At 38.1% G+C, this 26,701-nt stretch overlaps 2 protein-coding genes across 6 annotated transcripts in view; one reads left to right on the top strand and one right to left on the bottom strand.

The window, feature by feature from the left end:
• Window positions 1-26,701, bottom strand: part of VEZT (vezatin, adherens junctions transmembrane protein) — a 59,634-nt gene that overhangs the window by 27,933 nt on the left and 5,000 nt on the right. For 2 of the 5 annotated variants that reach the window (XM_064702084.1, XM_064702088.1), the window contains exons 1-6: window positions 22,104-22,227; window positions 16,853-16,987; window positions 11,260-11,349; window positions 8,998-9,173; window positions 6,611-6,883; window positions 1,089-1,238 (exon numbers count right to left, since the gene is read on the bottom strand). In XM_064702084.1, coding sequence (XP_064558154.1) covers window positions 1,089-1,238; window positions 6,611-6,883; window positions 8,998-9,173; window positions 11,260-11,349; window positions 16,853-16,987; window positions 22,104-22,154 — 875 coding nt within the window. In that variant the 5' untranslated portion in view covers window positions 22,155-22,227. Of the gene's footprint in view, window positions 1-1,088; window positions 1,239-6,610; window positions 6,884-8,997; window positions 9,174-11,259; window positions 11,350-16,852; window positions 16,988-22,103; window positions 22,228-26,701 lie in introns of those variants that run through there. The other 3 variants (XM_064702086.1, XM_064702089.1, XM_064702087.1) reach the window with 2 other exon arrangements.
• Window positions 25,998-26,701, top strand: part of FGD6 (FYVE, RhoGEF and PH domain containing 6) — a 78,005-nt gene continuing 77,301 nt past the window's right edge. The window contains exon 1 of the mRNA XM_064702082.1: window positions 25,998-26,043. Coding sequence (XP_064558152.1) covers window positions 26,025-26,043 — 19 coding nt within the window. The 5' untranslated portion in view covers window positions 25,998-26,024. The remainder of the gene's footprint in view (window positions 26,044-26,701) is intronic.

The raw sequence follows: 26,701 nt of genomic DNA, 5'->3' as shown, positions 1-26,701 counted from the left end.
GAGTTACCACACAATTCAATGGAGGACAGTGCAGAGAGCTTTTGAACTGGTCTGCACGACATCCTGTACATACTTAACCCAAAGTGCCTAATTCCTAGTTTAGGCTTTCAGCCATTGCATCCTGCTATAACCTTAGATTCTGATTTAAAAGAGAAATACTCTTTTCTATGGCATTTTGCTCTGTGACTTTGAGCAATGCACTCTTGCTGACATGAACAAATCAGATCAAGAATGGTGTGAGCAAATGCTGAGTTGTTTCTGCTAGTACCCAACTGTCTCCCCACACAAAAGGTACGCAATATGACTTTCCCTCTCATTAAATCACTGGTCTACCAAGTTTGACACAACTGCCTGGTATAAGGCTAAAATATGACTGCATATTTTCTCTTCTACATGGGAACAAATTTTAATTAGGTAAAAATATTTAACTGTACTCACTGAAGGCAGCTATCTAACCAAAAGAGGGGTACACTAGCCACAAGCAAATATTGCTGAACTTCTAGTTCTACTGAATAGAAGTGAGAATGATAACATATCAAGTTTATGCAATTTGTACCACCATGAATAAAGCTGTGACCTAAAATTTTTAATTCTCTGTCACAGTTCAGACTGATCTCCTTCCAACATATTTGAGATATACATTAACATAAAAGCTTAATTTTCTGCAGATAATTTGGTAGAAGAAAACCAACTTACCTTTGAACACAGGGATGTCGAGTGAAAGGCCATATTGTTCAGAGAGGAGGATATGTTGGTGCAAGGGATATTTTGGGCTAAGAGGAATTATAATACAAAATCTTGAAGGGCTCTGAAACACATCACTAGCACTTACACCAAAGCATGGGTGTCAATAATGATACAATGTTTTCAGTGCACTGAATCTTATCACACAGCACAGTACACAAAACGGCAAATTTAAAGCATGTTCCAAACCAAACACAAGCCCCAATGTACTAAGCTACCTTTTCTTTCCCATGGTTACGCAATTAGATGCTTTATGTTCTAGACATCCTGACTCTCAGCATTGGCACAAGTGGCAGTAGGCAGCATGGACTACCTGCAGTGGTGGGTTTTTAGAGGAAGGATATTTTTTCAGCATGTACAGAGTGGCCAGTCGTGCAGCTCGGAAGTTGGCTCGGACGGATCGGTACACGGCTTTGCGCAGGCCGATCAGGTGCTGACTAGGATGCTGTCCAGCTTTATTAAATGGGCAAGCGGCACTGACCCTGTCAAGCAAACTTGAAAAGTAAAATGTGATACAACTGTACAGATGTCCTAAAGTATTTTTAAAGAACAGTACATCAGTTTTCCTACTTCATTACTTAGAAAGCTTTTTCAAATCACTCAGTAACTATGAGACTAAACCCTGATCAGGTCAATGATATATTTAATCAAAATTTCAAACAGTAGCCAAGATTCCTCAGTAAATAGCCTTAATTTATTCTCATCGGAGTCGTGACAAAACTCCTGAGCACATTTATTTTCTCTAAAATTTTCCAAAATGACTTGGAATATGTAAGTAATATGACTTACCATAACATTATCAGGATACAAAACTATTACAAGCCCACCGTCAGCTTTGGAAGTTTTAATAAACATGCATTTAACATATGCCTCTTTATATCCAAATTTATTTTTTCAATATTTTTTGCAGGAAAAAGGTGCCAACACATAGCTTTCCATATAAAACACTATATTCTTTTAACCTTTCTGATGCAGAGAATTTTCTAGGTGAAGAAAAATATTATTTGAGAAGTGACATAGATTTTGTCATCATGCAATGGATGGCAGCTATGTTTGTGAGAGTCTTGACAGGTAAACACATGACATGTATACACCACACAAGCATACTGGAAGATACATTTGGTATCTGGCTATTCAGGTGAAATACCATTTAAAAGAAACAATGCCATTTGCCTATTAGAATATGACTCAGATTGGCTTTAGCACTGTAAGAAATCATCTCATCTGGAAATAAAATGAATTGTGATCTGGGTGAACATTGAACAGGTCTGTGGAACTTTAAGCTCCAGCTGTATCTTTTCATGTACAATCTGATGTCAAACCTGTAACTGAGACTCTGGAAACAGCCTAGGTGCACTCTACTTGCTGGGACTGATTTTACTAGAATCAGCTCAGGAATTAACATGGTCTGGACAACAGGACAATCAATTGTGATTTATTGTTTGGGAACTGGAAGCCTGCTTCTGCTCTCACCTTTCCCAGGGCAGGGTGAAGAGGTGATTTCATGTGCAGTCATTTAAAAGGGAAAAGCATACAGGGTACGTATGTAAGCCTGAGGTGGGTTGCTCCATTGGAAACTATTTCTGTAGTCCATCTGACTAAAAAGCTGACCAAGTCAGCAGACTGACACTGCTGGGAAAATGTCAGTCCTATTCCATGTGCTCAGCTGGACCATGCTGCACATTGGGAGGGGAAATAGCTTGTGGCCTTCACTATCAAATATGAAAACCAGAGCAGCCCACCCAGTGAGCAAGGCTGGAACCACACATCAGTATGTTTAGCACCATTAACACAAGCAGATTCATGCCAAATATTGCCATATATTGAATATGCTAGCTGAAATACTATAAATATCTGCATACCATTTTAAATTATGTGTTATTAAAATGGTTTATATAACATCTCATAAACGGCTTTAGAATCTGAAAAAAAAACCCCACTAAACTGTGTTCATTTCCATTTCTAAATGTAAATTGAAAATGCTAGCCTTGCTGGATCTTTCACTAGGGAACACAGCATGTAATGCAGTACATGCCAATCTCTAACCTTTTTCTAGCTTTTGGAAGTAACAACTGAAGTGCTTATGTACAAACTCTCACATCAGTTTGTAGACCCAAGCCCATGTGAATTGTCAGAAGAAAGCTCAAAGAAAAGGAGTAAAATTCTTCTACCATAAAAAAGACACAGGGATCTATGTTCTACTACAGTGATGCAGACTTTTCCAGCTCCTATAGAGAACAAATATAGCATAACTCAAGCACAGCATGTACTGCCAGTATGCAGCAAAACAATCTGCTTTCCTTCTGGAATGGATTGCTTCCGTGCTTTTTATAAAAAACTTCTTCCTTATTTGACTAATTTAATTAGTAGAATCTCTTAAATGTCTTTCTGTCAGGCATGTCATATCCCTAAATTCCTAATGTTTCATTTATCTTCACAGATCACAGAATGGTGTGGGTTGGAAGGGAATATGAAGATCCTCTCATTCCAAACCCCCTGCCATGGGCAGGGACACCTTCCACCAGGCTTCTCAAAGCCCCATACAGCCTGGCCCTGAACACTTCCAGGGATGGGTAAGTCACCACTTCTCTGAACAATCTGTCCCACCATCCTCACAGTCAAGAATTTTTGTCCTAATATCTAGTCTAAACCTGTCCTATTTCAGTTTAAAGCCATTCCCCCTTGTCCTATCAGCAGACACCCTTGTAAAAAGTCTCTCTCTTATCCTCTATCCATTTTAATTGGACTTACAAGTTAATCTAAATGTTATCAGCTTTGCATATCAGCCACAAGTAGCAAGAAGCAAAGAAAGTTTAAGGGTGAATTTCCCCTTTTCTACAGCTCCAAACCCATTTTACTGTATAGAACAACATGTTTGTTCATTAATTTTACAAGCCAAATCTTAAATTGGCTTTCAACTTTTAACAAGTTTATATAAAGACATTAATAAAAATCTATTACTGCACTCCACCATGAAAGCAGTTCTCTAAAGTTGCTAATATACATCCATATGTATTAAGTTCACAGAGCTCAATTCAAGTTTAAAGCACAATAAAAAGGGAGCATTTCAGAAAAGAAGTTAATTATTTTGGTGACAAGCAAGGGAATAAATACTTGCTGCTTACTGCTGCAGCCTTCCATTATGTATTCCTTCAGTTCTTGTTTTATGATGTGCAAGATAATGGGCATACTTTCATTACCCTCCAGAAATTCCAGGCTGCAACCTGTGATCAGGCTTCATTTGGCTAATTGCAAATGAAGCAATTAGACAGAAATACTGCCCTACCTTTGCTATACAATTTCTGTAATCCAAGCCAGCCAGGTGAGGTCTCAGCCTCACAGAGCTGGTACCAAGCAGACACACCTGAGATTCCAACAGAGCCTTAAACACTTCCAAAGGCCAGGCTGGAATCAGAAAATCAAGTTGCCTTTGAGAGCAGCTAATGTAAGAGAAGCCTGACAGGACTACAGAATCACAGAATAGTTAAGATTGGAAGGGACCACTGGAGGCCATCTAATCCAAGCTCCCCCCTCAATTTCTTAGTTCCTGATCTGATTCCTGTTCTGGTTTCTGTGGCTGCAGTCAGTTTTACTGGGAGGTGAATAAAAGCAAAAGGATGTTTGACTATCTATTTGAGTATAGCAGGCACTACCACACAGTAATACACCACTCAACCTATAGAGAACTGACCAAAACCTCATCAGTAATAATCTACCATTTACAGAGACAGTCCAGTATCAATTAACAAGGGGAAAATAGGGTAGAATAAAGCAAAGCCATAGATATCTCAATAGATGTATAAATTAGCCTGTGACAACAGCAATGGATGGTGTCATGGGGAGGAAAACCAGCAGTGGAGCATGAGGAACTTCAGGCCAAAGCTGCAGACTTGGACTTGCCCTGTCAGAGTTTAGCTAAGTACAACCAGTCAAAGTCTGAACTTGGCACTAGTTAAATAACAGCTGCAGTATCTTTCCACTCACAATATGGTCAATGCACAGGCCTGTGCTGAATCAGGAGTACCTTAAAACAGCTGCACATGTAACACTGACCAGGATGCTGCACCTCATTGAAATCTCATTCTTTCTAGGATGTAAAATAATACAAGAGGATACTCAGTAACTTTTCAAATGCAAACATTTCTATTGCCATGAGACTCCTTCTGAAAAAGCACTAAGATTTGATAACCTTACTACAGGAGAAAATACTAAACTTTGTTCTGCTGGTTTACTGTAGAAAATTCTAGGGGAAAAAAAAAAAAAAAAGGGAAATGTAGCATTTAGGATCATACTCCAAGAGGTACCCAAAGCAAAGAATTTCACACTGCCCTGTGCAGCAGCACTTCTTGCATATGTGGATACAGAAAAGGACACTCTGGAGTGAGAAGTTCCTCTAGGCTAAACCAACCCAAAATTTGTACAGCATTGACTTCTTTATACTGTACAGTTGTTCCAGTGAAGACGCTGGCACAGTCAAACTTCTCCCACTCCATCCATATACCCAGGTCTTTTGAAAAGCTTGCCAAAGTTTCAAGTAAAGAAGCTATTAGATCAAGCATCAGCTTAAAGACCAGTCTGTTTTTTGTTAATCTAAGATATGTAGTAAAAGAACAAGGCAGCAGCAATTTAGACATTGACCACAAGTTCGTTTGCTTGAACTTAGGCAAAAATCCAAATGTTTTTCTCATATGTAATTTGGACAAGCCCGAACAATATTTTTTTTTAAGTACTCGTTTGCAAAGATAAGACTGCCTATTGCTCAAGTATATGCTTCTTCAGCAAAAATCCAGACCAAAACAAAAACCACATAGCTAGGCAGAGTGAAGACATGCTTATGCATTCCAAAGGCAGAATGAAACATTTCTTCTGTGAAATACACTGAAGGTATCTCAAGCTAAAAAATTAATCCAGAATTTTAAGTGTAAAGTTGCACACTTGCATGTAAGAACGTGTCTAAATTTAGAATAGTTGGTCTGGCATGAATAAACATCTTGTTGCCACAAGGGAACTTCTCATTTTGTTTTAGAAAGAAGTTGACTGTATTTTAGGTGTTGGTGTTTCCCACCTCCTTTAGCCTTAAGCAGAATTGGCACACATGGATTCATCATAGGTGGTTACGATGCAAAAGCATCCATGGCAATGAGAGTGCACAGAAACAGGCCTGTTGGCTTTGGAATCACTGCATACACTGAACACTTTCTGATGTCCTTTCACACAGCAAATCAGCAAAACTTATCAAATAACTACAAGAGCTGAATAACCAGAAACACTTTTGCATCCCTTAAGTGGAAGAGAGGCAAATTCAACAGTAAGTAACTTAAGAATCTAAATGTTTCAACAACTGTATGCAAGAAAAAAAAGACTAATGTTAACTTTACTTGAGGGGGGAAATGATGTTTGATGGTTTTTCCTGATTACTGTGTTTTCATTACTTCAGACATATTTGTTAAATAAAAATAGAATGGTTTTCATGTCATCCTGTTTTGTAAAAGATGAGTGATTACTTGCAGATCAGTTTATTTACATCAATTTGGTAATGTAAGATAAACTCTCTAAATGACTCTCCAAAACAGTTAACTTAGTTCAAAGTCTATTTCTTCATATATTTCATTGCTAGCAATGCAGGACATTCCAAAGGCACCTGAGTTTTGTGAGACTTAATTCATCTTCAGGATACAGGGTTTTAACACTGAGATGATAGAATTCATACTTTTACTATGAATGGTAATTACACTACTTCATGTAAGTTAAAACCTTTAAGTGTTATGTTTTCCAGTTGTTATGGGAGACAGTGTAAGAAGACAATTTTAGACAACAGCTGGTTTGTATGGATCTGTGTGCTAAGCAAAGTGAAATACAGACTCACAGGGTAAATCCTCTGGAAATCACTTCAGTCTCCTGAATGAGCCGCAGAGCTTTCCTGACGAGGTTGGTGAAGGCCCGGCTATTGGCCACTGTTTCCTCCAGCTGGATGCAGTGTTTCCGCAGGGACATTTGCAGCTTGGCCGTCCTCCACGTGCCCCACACCCTGGCGGCCGCATAGAGCAGCAGGGGCGCGCACAGCAGCCACGAGGATTCCTCCCACCACGAAGGAAACATGAGCAGCGCACTCACACAGGCAAGGAACAGCGAGACATCCCTGCAAACAGAGCAGCACCCCACCACACATTACTCAGTGCTAACAGGTGGGAAAATGACCGACTTCTCAGTTACATTTGAGATTACAAGATCTTACTGTGGGGCTTTTGTGTAGGTCCTGAAGGGAGCTGTAAACACTGAAAACTACTCCTTGTGACAGGTTTAGATGAATACGTACATGATATTACTTGGCTGGTAAACTCTAAGGAAACCTTTCTTCAGCTTTTTTACAGCTTGAGTAGGAGAGTAATGTACCACTTTGAAAGGTCAGTTTCTCTTACACACTTACATGACATTAAAAAAATAGAAAAGAAAATTAAAAAAAGAAAAAACCTGACTAGTCAGCATTATAAACCAGGGCGTGTAGGAACTGTAATATCTGTACTTCCAGGTTCAAGAGTACAGTAGGGAAGGGCATGTTTCTTTTGGTAGCAAATACCTCAATTAGTGCCAGCTGTATTTTTTCTAGAGTCTGACTCATTTAACTTGGACACCAATGCACCACTAGTTTCTAACACAATTTTATAAAGATGGCTTGAATAATCTTTTTTAAAAATTTGGCACCTTTTGAAAGTCCATAAAGAATAGATTTCCTAGTATCTCAGTTACTTCTCAAAGACATTTAAAAAGCTTATAAAGTTGTTACTTTCCTCTATAAAAATTCAATATAAATAAGTAACTGCTAGAAAATACACTGTGTTTCATATATATTACTACATGGTTTTGTAAAATAATCACACTCTTCAGAGAGATGGACGGGATACCAGCTTCAAGGTGCATTACAACTATACTTTTCCAGAATGCTTTCAATGAAAAACATTTTTTCCTTAAAGCTGTGTATCCTGCATTTAGGTTTGGAAGTACAGACTTGGAATATTTTTCCATTTCTAAAATAAGGCACAATCTCTGAGTTTCTATATCCCAGACAGTTTTGTGGTCAAATTTCAACCAGCTTTACAAGTGTTAACTCTTTAAGGCTTCTGGCTACTGAAAGGTTTTAGTAAAAATTCAGGGTTAAAATATTCCAAATATGTAACTACCTCTGAAAGGGACAGACACAAAGTCTCTAACCTCCTTGGTACATTAAAAAAAAAAAGTACCACTCTGAACAGAACATTATTCTTCCTCATATCCTTCCCTTCTCTGAACAGAACAAATGATGACTGATCACCACCTTGTACATATCATAACACTGCTCCATCCCAGATATATGCAGATCCTTTCCTGGAGTAGTACTGCATACCCAATTATTCATCACTTGGTGTTTCTTAACTTGACTTTTCCTTCCCAAGTATAGCATTAAACTTTTGTCTTTATTGAATTTTCTATCAAGGTATTTCTCCAAGCTACTGTTGACCTCTGGTCAATGAAAACACAAACTTGATGTCATCTGGAAGGTGAACAACATTCACAAATTTTTTAAGTGTACTTTATCAGCTGAAAGTTAAAGAAACTGAATAATGTCAGGACCAGAAAAATCTGGTTCAAAAGTTCTCTTGTTTGACAGAGAGCACCGATATTGACACAACTTAAACAGCTGAGGTGTGACTCTATAATAATTTTGTCTACTTTTTTAGGGTATATATGAGAAAATAGCACTGACCCATATTATGTGATATTTTTTCCTAATGATTACCACATTTCCAAGCAAGACACTGTCAGAACAACTACTGGCATTGTTATTTTTTAAATACAGGTGGTAGCTGTTCAGATACTGCTGCTTCACACACATCATATTTTATAAAGACCACACCAAAATAAACACTTTTTAATTCAGTCTTCACACTCATGTCTTATTTTCAAAATCACCTCTAAATAGCTTCAGAACTTAATTACTTCATCAACTATGCTAGTTCCTTCTTACAGAGTATATTAGTCAGGGAGTATTCATTCATATTCATGCAGTTACCTCAGATTAAAATTCACTCTTTCAATAAAATGCCCAATGGAAAAAATACATACACTTATACAAAAATCTGGGGACCAGTAGAATAAAGATCCAAGGACGTGACAAAAATATAGTTACTTTAATGTTGCATTTTATATCAAGAATGCACAATATATTTTTTGCTTGTTTCTCAGTGACTATAATGGTAGATATCCTCAATACAATACCAAATATTAGGAGTTGCTAGGGAGCGTAGCGTTGGAAGCTGTCTGTTTTCCTGTTGCTTACACTGCCCTGCAGACAGGATACTGGGGTCAAGGAATTCAATCAGTTCCACATCCTCCTGCAGCAGAACTTCCTGTTGCAGGATGGTACGGAGCGTGTCAAATCGAAATCCAACGTCCTTACCACATACAAATGGGCAGGAGAAAAACCAGGCATTAGTAAAGAATATGCAAATTCTTGAAATTAAGTTAGCAGAACAAGAAAAACACCCACACACCCTACACTTTACTGACAACAATCTGTTCCCAGAGCAGGGAAATGTTTCAGATATAGCACAAGTAGCTACTTTTTTATTAAATTAGTTTAACCTTTAAAGCTCACACACTACCTAACAGTTCAGGCTTGCAGGATGCATCACACTGACTTTGTGATCTGACCCAGATTGTAACAATAACTGGAAACACACCACAGAGTATATCAATTAAAAAACCAGAAAATTACTTTTTTTAAAAATATCATGACATCATTTATATCATTAACAAACAAACAAACAAAACTTATAGAGAGAAAGAGAGATACTGCTAATTAGTCAACAAATGCCACTTGTGGACACTTAATAACAGCAGTGTCAGCACTGGATCGAAGCCTCAAGCCAAGGCAGTGGAGTACTCTCCTGCAGGATTCTGTACCTTTCCCAAGGGACCTCCATACAAACATGAAACAGCATGGGGCTTTGAAGACCTCCCACCTGCTAAACCTCAGGCAAGCTTTAGGGAGTTACATGGTTGAGAATTTTAAGCCATTAGCATTTGCTACTTTTGCCCCAACTATAGCTCTTGAAGACAAATATGGAGCTCATAAAGACAAATACAGCCATCATAGTAGCCCCCTGAAATTTTTATTTGCATACTGCACCAAACCATAATTACTTCAAGTTAAGAATGTCATAACAAAACCCAACAAACACTGAACATGTGCATCCCTGAATCTAGCCAAGTACAGGAGAGAAAAGAGAGTATTTCTGAAAAGTCTCTAAGAGAAACTTTTAACATAAATGTGACATTTCACAGTACAAAATCTGTTTCATTCTGTCACTGACAGAATGAGATTCTTTATGAAACCATAAGATAGCTAGTTGAGAAATTTAATTCCATGCACAGATGTCACCTCAGATAACTTTCATTCTACTTTTAATGGAAAACATTTGTCTCAGGACTGTGTGCAAGAGGAAACTCTGCCCTCCTCCGACGCATCCTGTGTCATTTCAGTACTCTGCTGGAGTGTGCAGCAGGACAAACATGTTTTCCATGTTCTTCAGTTATTCCTCCATCTTAAGAAAGTAAGGCTAAAAATTGCTGTTAATACCCTTGATTCATAGGGGAAGAGGGAGGAAGAAAAAAAGTTAATCAAAGATCACTAATTTTTCAGAGGAAATTATGTCCTCCTGAGATAAAGGTGAACTGACATACAGCAGAACTGTGAGAAATGGAAAATTCTAACGTCCCATGTTGCTCAGTGTTTTCTTTTGAAGCTCCATTTGAAACCATTATCCCTACATCATGGTAGAAAAAAATAAATCAAAATTCTAGATTCTGGAACAGTCTGAAGTGACATTTGCAAGCCATACTAGGAGCATGAAGGAGCTGGGTACAAGTTAAAGCAGATCTGAGACAAGCACAGACTGGAAAGTGGTGCTGCAGAGAAGGAGCAAACAGAGTTTGCTTTGCCTTTCCCAAAGGCAGAAGCCCTGTAGAGAGCAGTGTAGGAACAAAGAGGATTGGTCCTGGGGCAGTAGAGCTGCACTGTGGTGGTGCTGTGCCTAAGCCAACAAGCTGAAATATGGTGAAGCAATATACAGTTGAAGCTCTAGAACTTTCTGTCTCAGCTGGTCTGTGAGGCACTAGGCTACAACATGAGGACATTCTCAGTCAGTGTCTCCCCACTGCCTTCCACCAAAGGGGAACCTACACTGCAATTAAACTCATTTCAGCTTTCAATAATTTCTTAAATTTCTCAAATATTTTATTATCTTCCACATTTTGAACATCTTTAACACAGATACTGATACTGTTCCTGTCCTTTTGTGCCCAATTTGGCACAGTAACTGAAAACCAGAATTAGTATAATCTGAAGAATAAGTAATACTCTTAGAGCCAAAACCAACAATACAGACCAAAGATGATGTTCAGAGGATGAGATACAGAGGAGAGGAAGACCTGTGGATTAGGAAAGGAAATGGAAAAATAAAAAAAGTGATCACTTACCAGTCGGTGAAGTATGTCATCACTTTTCTTATACTGTGGAAAAGGAAACCAGCTTCTAAAAAACTCAACTAGTTTTGACAGGATACCTTGCTGAAAGGAACAGAAATTATTCCAATTAAAAAAAACAAACCAAAAACCAAAGCCAAAGTTAAATAAATAACAGCAGACAAATCCTTTACTTCTGCATTTGATATTCTTGTTAATTCAGACCCAAGTACCTGTAAGGAAGTTTCACTTACTGTGTCTGGCCTAACTTCAGAGTACACTAAGAGAACATCTGCTTCCTGTCAGTATGCTTGTGAACAGGAGAATAAAATAAAACCTTCAGTAACCCCACCTATTTGGAGCATAATGGATTGTTATGCTGTTCTGTTAAAAATAACTACAGCTAAGATTATATTGATCTCAAGTTGGCAGCTACTGCATTGATAGGAAAGACTTTCTCTCTCCTGGGGGATAACAACCCAAAGGCTAAATGACTGGCAGGCTGAGGAGAAGGGAAAGACCAGAACAGGGACAACCTCTCCTCAGCAGCCCACTGCAGCCTGAGCAGAACTCCAGAGGGGTTGTAAACAGAGACAGGAAGAGTGATGGTAAGAGGAGGAAATGCCCCAAAAACTCCCTGTCCACACCAGTGTGCACCACTGTTGTAGGAAGGGGACCAGGACACCAGCTGGTTCATCACAGGCCCAGTCTGGTTTATTGAAGAAAGTATCAAATACTTATATAGCAAATAATAAGCTTATGAATATTCTGTAAGCCAAGCAATCTATTGGTTAAACTATACCATGAACTCTTCCTCATTCCTTAGGGGTTACATCCCTCTTTTCTCATGCCTCTTTCACTGTTTGTTATCCTACTACAGCTAGGCTCAAGGACACACTATCTATGCAGGTGCAGGACTTGGAATTAGCCACGGTTTTGTACTTTTCCAGTCTCTCTAAGTCAGCTAAATTCCCAACACAGCACCAGGTATTTTGTGTTGCTTTCCACGCAACCTAAATCCACACTTTTGTCTGAGCTATAAATGTAACTTAAGATGCCACTAATAGAGAGACTCCCTCTCATTCATCACACATTCTACACATGTATCTTCCTAAAACAAGATGCATGACAGATTATAACTGAATGGATGCATGCATGGTTTTGCTTAAGTCTGCAGCCATTCAATGAACAAAAAAGCACAGCTTTTGACACACCATCCTATCTACTTTCCTGAGACTGAACTGACAGGAAGTATTTTTCAAAAGATTTAGTTATATATGTATTTCATGAATTCTGAGGCCCTGTCTCAAGTCTTCAGACCGCTGACATGTAATACAATCAGGTAAAATGTATGTTAAAAAAATTATTTGTGAAATGCCTACATTTTGTGGCATACTGTTTCAAAATAATAAAAAAACCCAACCCATACAGATTCTAATACCTCAATGTATACAAGGTGACAGCTTCTGTTTCTCCCTCGTTTGGGTTTTTTCCATTTTTTGTTCCCCTCTGGTTTGTATTTTTCTCGGTTTTCCCCTCCACTACAAGTGGGAAATAGAAGAACAAACTCAAGCAAGAGGAGCTCAGAGTTTTGTAGTTAACCTGTGATCAGCCTGGCAGACTTCTGAAAGGCAGTGTGACCACTCTGGTGCAGCAAGGCAGGGCAAAACAGCCTTAACATAAGGAACCATCACCCTAAAGCCCTTGTGCTTCAACAGTTTTTGAAATAACTTATTTTGGTGCCCATTTAAGTAAGCTAACTCAAGCTTTTCTTAACAAATATCTCATCTTTCTGTGTACAGTTCGAGTTTGAGATCTATGCCACAAGGAAGTGTTTTTGGGTCAGTGAAGAGGCAAACCAATAACAGGGATCTCATAATGACAGCTCTTCCCGAAACGCTGACATCATTGTGGCTTAGCAGGAGGAGCCATCCCAGCAATTCACACTTAAGACTATGGAATAAATCCAAGTGATTGTATTTTGATGTTGCTCAAGGGCAATTACATAAGTCAGAAGAATGTCACTAACTGCAGCACAAGATCATCCTTCAGGTTTCCTGCAGAGCAGTGCAAAAGGAAGTAAAATTTTCTGATTACAATTTGTTGAAAATTGAAATTAAATGAACAAAGGTCTTGCTTTGCATTTGAATTTCAGACAGGTATTTCAGTGAAAAGTACTTTTCCCTGTACATTGAAAGCAGGGTATGGAAAGAGTAATCCATTTAATTTAAGAACATGCCTCTTGGATCTTATAATTTTCAACTGCTTAACCTTTGTAAGTCTTTGGATTTTTATCATGAACATTTAAAGCTACACCAAGGATAGTTTTACACTCCTACTACCTTACTAAGTTAGACTGTGGAGTTACTGAAAAAAACCCTAGCGTGCTACATAAGCAATCTTTTAGTTTATTCTCCATGGTTTAGTTTAAAAATAAAGATCTGAGCTTGCATAAACAGTCAACAGGCAAGTCAGTGCTTGAAAATACAAAACAGGACAACCCACTGTCTTGGGCTGTGACCCAATACAGTACAGCAACACACTGAATTATTCACATCCCTGGAATAGTGTCTCACAGTCTGCATTCCCATTGGGAGTGTTACTGACAAGTAAAACTACTTTCACCAACACACAAGTCAGGTCATGTTGCCAGGGCTTCCAGAGTATTCTTACAGCTTTAGAACAACACTCAGTCAAACTCTCTGTAAACTAAATAACAAAGATGCATAACTCCTACCATTTAAAAAATATTAGCATAGTACATGCACATTTTAGGTAAATTAATTTGAATCTAAAAAATAATTCTAAGGACTATTTCTCTTTTGTAGAGAGATTCTTCAGAAGAAGCTAATGCTACACACTGAATACCTTGCATTAAGTGGGTGGGACAAATGCAAAGGACTGGTCCCTCTGCCATCCCACATCAGGTCACCTGCACAGCTACTCACAGCTAGCCCCAACACAACTCCCAGACACTGCCTCCAGCACCAGCTCTGTTCTAATGGAAAAATATCATCATATCTAAGGTGGGACACGGTATGCCAGTATAATCAGTTTAAACATTCAGATATGCACAGCAGTCTAGGAAAATGGCTGAGAAAGGAAAGATGTAAATGGGAAGTGACAAATTCTGCAAAGATTAAGCAGAATTACCCAAATGAGATTTAATTCCAGAAAACAAGTCTAGGACCTCTTACTAGCAGTGCTTTTGAGTATCAGGTGATCATGAGACCAGGACTACAGCTGTAACTTTCTCCAGAGACTGGCACAGCCAGGAACACTGCACCTACAACTACTATGCTAAATCACACATCCATAATCCCTCAGATGGGAGCTTGGCATTTCATCAGCCTCTAGAACACAACCTTAAAACACCTTTACAACTTTTTAATTCATGGTTTATTTAGACCATATTCCAATTAAAAAAAAAAAAAAAAGGCCAAAAAAACACCACCAAAACTACATGTCCTGAGAAGTATTTAAGATTTGCTTCAAATTCAACTGGTGCCTCTGCGTTTCCTTAGAGCTGAACCACACGCTTTGCTTGGCAGGACAGCAAGACACAAGAGAAATATTTGTATCAGTCACTAGGAACCTCTTCTTCTCCTCAGATTTGTTTTGTCAGTCTCTGAAGATCCCAAAGCAGACCTTTGCTGTGCCAGATTCTTGCTGCATGTCACCTGCTTTTCAGCTGCACAGGGTTCCCACTTGACTGAACAAAAGAGGAGGAAACAACTCAAAGACAAGGCAAGACTTCAGCTTTTACATTCTTATTTTAATAAAGTGTTTAAGGCATTTGAAAACTTGCTTTTCAGAACAGAAGGAAAGTGATATATACATAGTGGGAATCACTCAGTGTGGAACAGCATCTGCTCCCTGTAATCATAGTTACATCAAGCCTCAAGGAAGATCATTTTATATTAGGACTGTGGGTAGGTACATTTTCAGAAGTCAGAAACCATTTATTTTCCAGACATTTTATCATTTCAGTAGACTAGGCCAGTGAAGGCCAAGAGAAGGGAAATGGTAACAGTCTCATGTAAAACTGAGGAAATTACTGGATAGGAATGCAAATTATTTGTCTGTATGTCATAAAAACATTGCAACAAAGCCTCAGATCCTCCTAAATGCAGTCTACTTTTCTAAACGTGTGGCCAGCTGCCTCTCCCTCATTTCTTTCCGGTTGAGACACCCTACCAAAATGGGACACAGAAATCAAATGACAAAAACAGACTTTCTGACATCAGGTTACAAAAGAGAAGTGTTAACTCTTCCAAACTGGTACTGGAATTGCAGCAGGAAGAATCTCTGACAATTGATCACTAAAAATTACACACAGGTTTCTTCCTCATTTCTACTATGTATCCTTGTCTAGACAGAGATGAGACAATGTGAACATCACCCAGTGTTTGTAAGAAATGGACAGCCCATTTTCACACACCCACTCCCTTCAAGTTGCAAGGCAAACCATGAAAAATTACTTCTACATCTGACACAATACTGGAGGAATTGCTGCCAACACAATAAAATTAAGTGTAAAATGCTTGAGGGGAAGGGAGGGGAAAAAACCAGAATACCTGTGGTTTTTAAAAGCAGTATATCTTAATACTTTTGAGGTTCTTAACCCCACAGCACTTTTGTATAAAATTCAGTGGAAATTATATACACAAACACAATATCATACTGATTTGCTGACTGCCACAAAAGTAACTATGCAAAATAATGTAGCTGACAGTCCATGCATTACTTCATAGTAACCAACAGAGTATCAACCAATGAAATGTCATCCTTTTTTTTTAATTAACAGTGAACAAATGTAAACATTTGATAAATAAATAAATAAATACACAAACAATCAAAATCTTCCTACACTAAGTCAGAACAGGTACCTTCAGTGTAAATGCACCACAAACCAGCCATTAACTTTAAAGAGAAAACATATTTTCAGGTGATTTCTTGAGGGTTATGGTGAGTGCCAGCTGACAACTTTGAAAAGCAAAAGTGGTAGACCTAATATTTCCATGAGTACTTTTAAAGATAGCTCAAAATAAAGAAAATGATCAGCTAAATCCCAATTTAAATTCAGCCTTGCTTTGTGACCAGTGATAGAAGCAATCATTATTAGAAATGCAATAGCTATCCACATCAACTATCTCATTCAAATTGGTTACTGCATTTCTACTTCCCAGAAATCCTCTTTCTTAATATGTTGTGTCACAGACAAAGCTATACTTAGCAACTGAATGCTTGGGAAGTGCTGGAAACTATAAATATTCTGTTCTAGAAAATTACAGGTTCTATTCCCAGAACATCATGCTAAGCTAACATAATAAGATCCACTACATAAGATAATTTTTAACACTCAAAAATTATTTATCAAAGCTTCTTGCTTCCCTAGCTTATGTGAGTGCAAAGAAACACTCCAAACTATACTGATTAACCACAACTTCCAGATATGATAAAGGGCTGAGGTTCATTGTCTGGGGATTTTTGTCTTTGCATTTTTAAATAGAGGAAGTGATTTCTCTCTGTTCTGATTTCTCCTATTTGTGAAGCAATGCAGTTCTCTTGTGAGAAGACAAATACTCAGCAACAGGAAACTGCTCACCTTCTGGGCAGCACGCACAGTCTGCTCCCTTTGGCTTTCTGCTGCTGCACATTGCTCTGCCTTCTGTGACACTGAGGAACATACTTCAAAATCTGTGTGTCCCAAATCCTGCAGATATTGGTACAGTGGGGAATTCTGAAAAGGCAGTTAGAAAAAGAAAAAGGAGAAATAAAAACAGCGTTAAAAATCATTCTGTGTTTCCCACAAAACACCACTGTGAATTCAGCAACCACACAGTGAGCAATGAATGGATTGAGAAATGGAAAAAAAAAATTAGAAAAAGGCTTTTGCTTTCTCCAAAGATGGTACTGGTATTCTGGCTTAAAACAAAAATCCCACAGCACACAAACAAAAAGCAACTCAACTTTTTAAAACTGCAGCAAAATGAATGATTTACAGTCCTTAAGAAAAAGTACAAAATTCTGATCACCAGAGAACAGTGATATTTAGAATGATCAGATATTTATCTATATAGATCTGTGAAATATTTTCCTGGTATCTGCAGCAGGTATCTAGATTTAGTTAACTCTTATTTTTCAGTTAACAACTACATATATGGCAGTATGTAGGGCACATTTGATGAAAACAATACCTAGGATAACTCCAGTTCTACTCAGGACATGTAAAGAGACTTCATTTTTAAGAGAAACTCTCAGCAATTTGTCTGATAGAGCCCAGTTAGACAGAGATTAATTTTGAGCTCTGAAAGCTTTTATTAACGAGAGTATGCAAACCCTAGCCAACTGCATAGAAAGAACACCAACATCCTAATTTAACATATTATCAACCAAAATACTGCATATAGAAAGTAAAAACCTTACAGTAAATGATGCACAGTTGTGGAGGCCTGCAGAAATAACCACCTACAGAACACCTACCACTAATATTACACTGACTATTATTAACTTGCTGGTGCAAGTTGTGAAGGGGCCCACCTAACTCTGACTATGTACCAACACAGCCAAATCTCAAATGACTGCTTGCCATGAAATAAAACTTGATAGCCATCATGCATACCAGCTGAATAAATTTTTACCTTCAGGAATTTTTCTTAACCCTATCACCAGAGTGCTATTTTAATCCCTCTTATCTGCTTAAGGCATGCAAAATCATACTTGTGTTTACTCTGTTTCAGTTACTCACAACAGATTCAGCATCCAGTCATTACATGAAACTTAAATATTCATACCAGCTCACAGGTACAGACAATCACATTCACCCACAATAATAACAATGATTGTGCAAAACACTAGGATAGGTTAATGACTCATTTCCTTCTCAGAAATTCCCAGTGTGATGGATGACACAATCCTATGTTTTCTCCAAGTACCCCTCTTCCATGGTTGAGTACTTTTTCAAAATGCATCCAACTCTAATTAAACTGTGCTGTTCTGGACCAGCTGTTTCTCTCTAAGTAGAACATGCTATTTTACCAGAATTCCCTAATTAAAATGGAGGAGAAAATTTAATAGGCTAGAATACTTGTCCTACTTAAGACCCAGTGAAATTCACTTAATAACTTCAGGACAAAACTGAGAATATGCACAAATATGCATAACATTGTCTTAAAATGGCTTTCATACAGAGCCAGGCTGTGCACTGCCAACACACCTGGAACAACCTGAACAGCTCCACACAAGAACTTTTAGGGTAGCATGGAATTTTCCCCATTTAGATGAAGGCACAGACAAAGGAGTGGGTGAACAGATAATTTTTTCTTCAAAAATCACAGTTATAAGGCTTGCTCCAGGAACTTCAAGGAAATCATATCTAGGCTCTTGGCAAACCTGACCATCATCTTGACCATACTTGCACCTGCCATTATATGACACATGACTGCTCTTCATTGGCACTCACCAGCATACAGACAGCTGGCAAAATAACCCAAAAATAACAAGGAGTTTTTCTACTATTATCTCAGGGTGCACCTTTCTTTGGGGTCCGTGATGAGATAATTTTTAAAAGTTGATCAAGAAAACTGGTCTATTGCTGTTTAGATTAGTTCCATTTTCTAACAAAAGCGGATGAAGGAAGGCAGAATGAGAGGTAGAGACAGACAGAGATTATCCACTGAAAATGAATTATCTAAAATTTGGAAAGCTATCACTGGTAAGTGCAATATGGCCTAGATGTAAAAATGCCCAATTCTTCTGGTTGCCTAGCTACATCACAACCTTCAATCTAACTGTAATTAGTAGATTTTCTACTCTACAGAAACAGTAAAAAGTACACCATCTCTCCAAACATTAATGAAATTTCAGATTTCAGCCAATAGCTAGGAAGAATAATTTTATTTGTTCTTGTAATTAAGGTAGAATATGGGCACCTTACTAGTTTTACATAAATCCCTTCTGACTAACTCTTAGAAGGCTTTTACATGGTCTTGTAATGGGTAAATTTACACATTTTTATCCCTGTTCAGAACTGGAAATTAGTTTTCTGACTATTAGCTTAGGAAATCAAAATTAATTAAAATTTAATGTAAATGTAATTCCTTCAATTAGACAATGGGTTTTATTTTTCAGTTGGGTCTTTTCTTTCAGTTTCTCAGAAAGTACTCAGGCTACAAAATCTTCCTCTAACAGATTTCTTTGGCTCCACATGCTTTGTCTGTTCCATTCCTTCTGAAATATTATTAGCAGAACTTACTTGCATATTGGAAGAATCCTGTATTTTTATAAACTTCAATGACCACGAGCTATGCTGTGACTAAAATTCCTTATGTAAGTAAAACCACCATAGTTCCTTGTTTCTGAATCCATTAGAAACATGCAAGATGTGGACAAAGAAAGCAATTAATAAGAATTGGGCTGAGGCCCTTCTGAAATTAGATTATTAGGAATCTTAACAACTAATCACAAAAATCATCCATTAAGAATGAGGTCTCTTGTGTAGCACAGGCAGCCTCACATTTTATTTAGAAAAATCTGAAGATTTCACTCCAATTAGAAATACTACAGATGGCATACATACATTAGTCTATGCTAACACAAACCCACACTATTTATTTATTTATTGTATTTCACTTCCTACTGGCCTGTCACTTGCAAAGCTGTGTGGTCTGTGTAACTCATGGTTGCCTATAATCAAAGAGGAAAAAATGGAGGATGTCTCCACCAATCTAGAGATAATATCTCCCATGACATGTAAGTAATGGCTAGAAAATCCATTAAAGCAATTTTTAAAAGTCAAAGGGTAGATTTTATGTGTGGACATTCATACAAAATTTCCAATATTATCAAGGAATCAGAAAATTATTAATTATGCTGCTACACAATTGCAATGTGATACCATTAAAACTTACTATTTTGTATACTGTGTTTCAGCATAAAAGACAGAAGTACTACACTTAATGCTTACAAAGCATGTTCTGTCCTCACAAAGCTCTAAAAGCAATAATTAAATCTCATAATGTGTCTAATGTATCACAAATTACAGCTCTAAGTTTTTAGCTTAGATCCTTACCCAAACCTCTCACTCCTAAAAGCCTTCTTTCCCATAAAAAAGATTGCAGACCTGCACATATTCTTGAACATGCACATCTAAATGTGAGAGAAGTTCCTTGGTTTCAACTCATGCTGTTGTTCATCAGCACTGTCAGCTCAGCTGCTTTCACCTGCAAATATCATGATGACGTGCAAAAGGCACACTTCTTGGTTGGGGAAAATAGGAGGCCTCTGCCTTGTTTCCTCCCAACTTTTTTTGTCCAGAATTCATACATTCGTTTTTACAACAGTCCAACATTAAAAAGGAAAAAAAAAAAACCAAAACCCCACAACACCTTCTACATTTCTGCATGTGATATAAATGCTACACTTTTATTTCAAGAAATTCAGGATATACCAGAAAGTTTATCCTTGCAAGCAGTAATAGGTGGTAATAATAAAAAAAATTAGATCTGTGAAACAGCTTTTACATTAGAATGTAAGGTAAAGGGACAGCAAGTTTGTTTCAGTGGATGGCACAAAGAGGGAATTTTAAATACAAAATCTCATCTTCCCATTAATACAGCATATTATTCTAGAGGAATCTATTCCATGTACTTTTGAATTTTTACTTTTAACCACTCTCAACTTAGATAATAAGTAGAATCATTAGTATTACTCCTGTTTGACAGTCAGGTTTGTTTGTTTATTTCTAGTTGTCTCTGGCAGAATGACATGGTAATGAATAATGTAAAAAGTAGAGAGGAAATTTAAAAAAATAATTAAGCTTATTATTATGTTACCATCATACTATCAGCTACTGATAGGAAATATTATCTAAATATTTCCTATCAATTGGTATCAATTTGGTATCTTATCTAAAGTAATTGATACCAAAACAAGGTTTTTCAGCAATATGCTGTATTTATTCCTAAAGTTTCCTCCAAGTTGCTGCTGCTTCTTATAAGTCACTTTCTGAGACACAGGAGACAGGGATTACATTTAGGGCCAGTGCATTTTTTAAAATGATGTTAATTGTCCAAAATGAGTGCTGGAAATGAAACAGTTCCAGAACAGACAGAAGACTAAAACCCATTCTTCTTTGATGTACTTTATACAGATTATATATGAAAAAACTTGTTAACAAGTGAAGAAAGATAGCCAGAAACAGCTGATGTACTGAGTAGGAACATAGTTTCTGAAAGTTTGAAGAATCAGAGTTTTCTATGGACTCAGCAGACACCAACAAAAAAACCACTTATCTTTTTATGACTTTTCTAACTCAGTATACAGTAATACTGCAAAGTCATTCAATTGCAACCACTTACAGTACAGTATAGGTTTATCTAAGCTTCCATTAACAAAATCAAGAAAGAAAATCCTTTCCTCTTCATTCACAACTCCATGAGCATATTTATTTTACATCCATAGTGCTAAAAGTTATTTCACTCACAAACGTATGTTTAATTACAATTCTCCTTTTTTCATTGCTGAAAGTGGTTGAGACTCATTTCTAAACCCAGGATATATTTTGCAGGATTAAAGAACAGTCCACTAAATTACTGTGGGTCTTTAACACTTCCCCAGTACTTATTTTAAGAGCACTGACCCGGGTTAGGAAAAAACATCATCTAAACTGAAGACTGCAATTGTGTCTGCAATTATAAGACAGTAAAAATTTTTAAAAAATCAAAATCAAGGCAAACAATAAAATATAATCAGATGTAACACTGCCTATTACTATGTGATGGAAACGCTGTATTAATAGAAAATTCACTAGCCTCAGAAAACAGTTGCTTTTGATAGATAAATACTGAAATACTTACATCAATTACAGCCTTGCAAGCACAGATACCACACTTTAATATTTGAGGCATTTTGAGAAAAACTTTGCATGCACATATCAGAGACTAAGACACTGTTAGCTTTTATAGCCTTGTTACAATAGCAGCTGAAAATCAAAGCCACACCCAATTATTTTTGCTGATGCATCATGAAGTAAATGACTCAGGATTTCTCCAATAAAGACAGGGGCTTCCCTCACCCATGTTCTTTACTATAACACAATTTGCCACTTAGTAGCTAATTAAACAGATTAACCTTATAAGTAGCATTTAATGACATCGGACAAAGGCTTAAAGAGCTCCTCTTAAAATACAGATGTTGTTCAAAGCTGAGGTTTCCAGTATGTCAAAAACACTGTGGGAGCTTAAGCCACCTCCAAAACAACTACAATTATGAATTATCAGTTTAAAACCCCAAAAGATTAAACATTTCTACCAGAATGACAGCAAAGGCTAAGGTATGCTGAACAGGTGGCTAAACTCAGAACAAATTACCAGTACTGAAACCTTCCCCTCTCTCCAAAGAGATGTGAAAAAGTTGAGCTAACACTCACAGACAGCGCGATCTTCGTCTCCTGGAAGAGCGTGTTCCATTTTTCTCTTTGGTACTGCTCCCAGGCACCTGACAGAATGTCGCCCACCTCCCCGTTTCTCTCTGCTTGTCCCTCCAGGATGATCCGAGATGAGGATGAGAAGAAGCTGTCACTGTAACTGCACCTGTGGCCCTGCACAGAGGCATTTTCCTCCCAGCATCAGCGGATGCAGTTTGAAACTTCCCAGGATCATGCGATTTCTCCTGACTAATGTGGCTTTCTAATTGGGAGGAGGGAGACGAAGATGACAGATTGCTAAAGGCTTTTAAAAAGATGCTGCTTGAAAGAATTATTGCCCATTGATCTCATATTCAGCCATTAATAAGACTTTCCAAGCAATGGTGTTTAAAAGCCTTGGTCATATTCTCCTGGCTGGTAACCACCTCCTCCTGAGCAGCGGCTGACAGAGAGCCAGGCGCTGCTGACACGGCTGCTATCAGACAATGACTTCAAGGCAGCCAGAGAGTCATTTAGATTTCTTATTCTGCTTTCACTGCCACAGCAGCACAGACCTTGGCTTCTCCAGCACTACTGTATCATCTGCTTTACAAGCAGGCTCTGAGAACTACTTTAAAGCCATTAATCTGTAACTGTTCCCAGATATTTTTTGATGCACAATATTTTGGCCAGTGGCAGGACTCAGCATGGCGGGGTGGCATGGGGCTGGGTCAGGGGCAGTTTGGGTTGGGTATCAGGAGAGAAGTTTTCACCTTAGGGGTGGCTGAGTACTGGAGCAGGCTCCTCGGGAAGGGGGCCATGGCAACAGACCTGTCTGAGTTCAGGAAGCATTTGGAAAATACTCTCAGGACTGTGATGTGGCTATTGGGGTGTCCCGCATGGGGCCTGCAGTTGGCCTTGATGACTCAGTTGGGTCCCTTCCAACTCAGCATATTCTGGGATTCCATTGTATGTACCTATTTTGCATGGACTCGTGTCCTCAAGAGTTTGGGAAGTTTTACAGCCTGTGTATATTTCTGTATCACTGCATCTCTGACATGGGAATTCTCTTTCCTTTGCATTTTACAGTAGGTGGCTGCACATCACTGCCATCGTGGAAAAGCTTTAGAAAAAAACATTACATACTAGACAAAGCACTGAAATTCACTGCGAGCTCTGCACTGTTTACCCATCAAAAGTGGACCTGCAAATGCAGGTGAAAAGCTGAGCAGGTTCTTTCTGACAGAGATGAAAAATACTGGAAAAACTGCAAGTAAAAGTGGTAAACGTTACTTTCCCTGGGGAACAAGATAAGAAGCCAGCCGGCTCTGCACCTGGAGTTTTGGGTGAGAGGTCACTCATCAGACTAGGCTGATGATACAGCAAGGCTGCTTTGCTTTATACCAGTCACTAACTCACAGATTTACTCCTTCATTTATATTCAAAACTCAATTAATGAAACTAATGCATCCAACTGATAAACTAGTGAAATATTTCTGATACATTTTTGAAACCTCTTTAAAACATTAGCTCCAAATAATCAACTTATCTACCACAGATCATGTTAATTCTTACTCCTAACGACACACAGTAAAACATCTTTACTGAAGAGAAAGGCAATCAAGAAACAAAAGGCAGTCACATTAAGAAGATGAAAAGCAAACTATACTGAGCAATTCTTTCTATTCCAGTGTCTCAAGAAAGTTGATTCATGACTTGAAGTTGTAAGAGGAGTACTGCAGTATTAACCCTCTGTATATGACTCCAGAGCAACAAATACAGAGGAGAATTAAAAAACAGACCTCAGAATTTACTCTGAATCATTGTGTACATTCATCTTAAAATTTTCTGTTAAAAATAGTAATGGCAATATAGATTTACACACTCTATGGTCCATATAATACTTTAATCTATTTCTTCTGATATCCAGAAATGCTTGATGAGTTGTCTTGGCCTCTGCAACAACCAGACTGTTCTTCACATGAGCTTGCACTTTATTTTCTCTGTGGTATCACCTGCCCCCAGTCATGTGATGAAAAGGAGCACAGTCTGTCCTCCTCTTCAACTGAGCAAACCGCTGAGAAGCAAAATATGTGAAACAGTCCATCCATCACCAGCCCCAGTGCCTGTAGAGCACACTGCAATCCTCAGCAGAGCCATCTCCCCAGGCTGCATTCACATGGTCAATTGAACCTGCCATTACCCGTGGGTGCAGCTGAAAGCTGCAGTACCACTTTAGAACACTGATGTTCTAATTTATGCAGCTGAGTAGTGAGATGGAGCAAGGAAACAATCTAATAGGAAAAAAACTAGGATGCTTTTTTTCCTTAGCCTGATTAGTTTGTCTCATCAGTCTCCTGAGCCACTGTGCAGCATCACCCACAAATTCAGGTGCCTGCATAAAGAGGATATGAATAAACGGCAAAAGAGGAGTGAAGCCCAAACACTTCTTCTGCCAACAGCCCACACTTCCAAGCAGACAAAGCACAGTCCCAGAACCAGCTCATTAGAATGACAAGTGAACTGTGACTTTGACAGAGCCATGTATTTAGAACTGGCTTTATTGTATGCATACATAAAAAATAAGTACTACATCTTTAGTTCACCCAATATTCAGTGAGAAAAATCCTACTAACAGAGCATTCCTGACAGTACTGTTGAAGGTATGTGAATGCTGGTTTTCAGACACATTTCTGATACATTTCTGACGGTCATGTACTGGAGCCTTAGGCAGAGCCCTGTTGGTTAGGGCATGCAGCTGTTAACTACAGTATCATGGCATCAAAGCCCATCGGCCTAGGGAATTGGGAGGTCCTAGCTTAATTGAAGCACCTGAGTTGCATTTAGGGGATGCAGGGTAATAGCCTGTGGACTTTACCAGGAACTAAGAGGGTTTAACTCTTGTTTGAGGCTTTGAAGGCCTTTGGTTTAGGTAATCCTAAATTTCTTAGATGATGGTGAGGATTATGGGGGAGACAGGAAGGAGGCTTCTTTTTCCTAATGTGTGCTTGAGACGTTATTTTTTTAGAATACAGCATTATAAGTCTGATGCTTGACAAAAAACCCATTATTTTGCAAGTCCTAAAGTTTTCAGCTTTTTGAATGAAAGTGACTTAAAAGTCTCATCACAACAAGAAGTTTCTTGTAGGGGGATAGAATATAAGAAAATAAAGATAGTGTAGAAAGTAATCTTATCCCTAAGGAGTTGCAGCTGGGCCAATTATCAAAGATTAGGAACAGGCCTGACTTTAACAGGCCACAGCTGTAAGCAATGAGAAGAAGATGCTATAAAAGAGTGGGGTGGCTGGTTGAGAATGGAATTGAGTCAGTTTGCTACTTTGTGAAGAAGAGTCAGTGCTTGGAGGAGTTCCCCATGAGAAACCACCAAGAAGGTATGAAATTTTTGCAATAAGGAGAGAACAGTATGGAACCCCTGCAATAAGATGACAACAGTTTCTGAGGTTAGATTCCTTGTTTTTTGTTTAGTTTTTTAAACAAAATTATTTTAGAACAGTTTATTTAGGGGAAAAAAAATTGTGAAAACACGTGACTGAGTGTTTTGATAAAAGCTCAACATTTTAAACATATGGTTTACAGGAGTTCAGATAAGGACTTGAACATTTAGTGATGTACCAATACTCTAAGAAACACCATATTTTAGACGTGTTTTACTATTGTAGGCATGTAAGGAATGTATTAGCTAAAGGCTGTTCTGTATGCAGTGTATCATGCTGGGAAATGGTGGTGCTTCTCCCTAGCATCTCTTTCCAATCTTACAGAAATCTGTGGATCAGAACATTACATGCAGGCAGCACCTTGGTTTGATGCCTAAATAAGTAGTGATTTATAAGGTATTGTTCACTCTGGGACTTCTACTGGGCCAAACAACCCCAAATTTAAAAGTCTGGAGTTACAGTAATGATAAGATCCTCTAGATCTAGAATAAAACATTAGATTCCACAGTGATACAACCATCATGACACACAGCCAGCTATTCTGTAACATGTAATTTCTACTAGTACTGAAATAGCTGATGAATAGCAATATTAA

Source organism: Zonotrichia leucophrys, chromosome 1A (assembly GCF_028769735.1).
Source record: "Zonotrichia leucophrys gambelii isolate GWCS_2022_RI chromosome 1A, RI_Zleu_2.0, whole genome shotgun sequence".
NCBI classification, from domain to species: domain Eukaryota; kingdom Metazoa; phylum Chordata; class Aves; order Passeriformes; family Passerellidae; genus Zonotrichia; species Zonotrichia leucophrys.
This window is presented reverse-complemented; position numbering and strand designations above follow the sequence as displayed.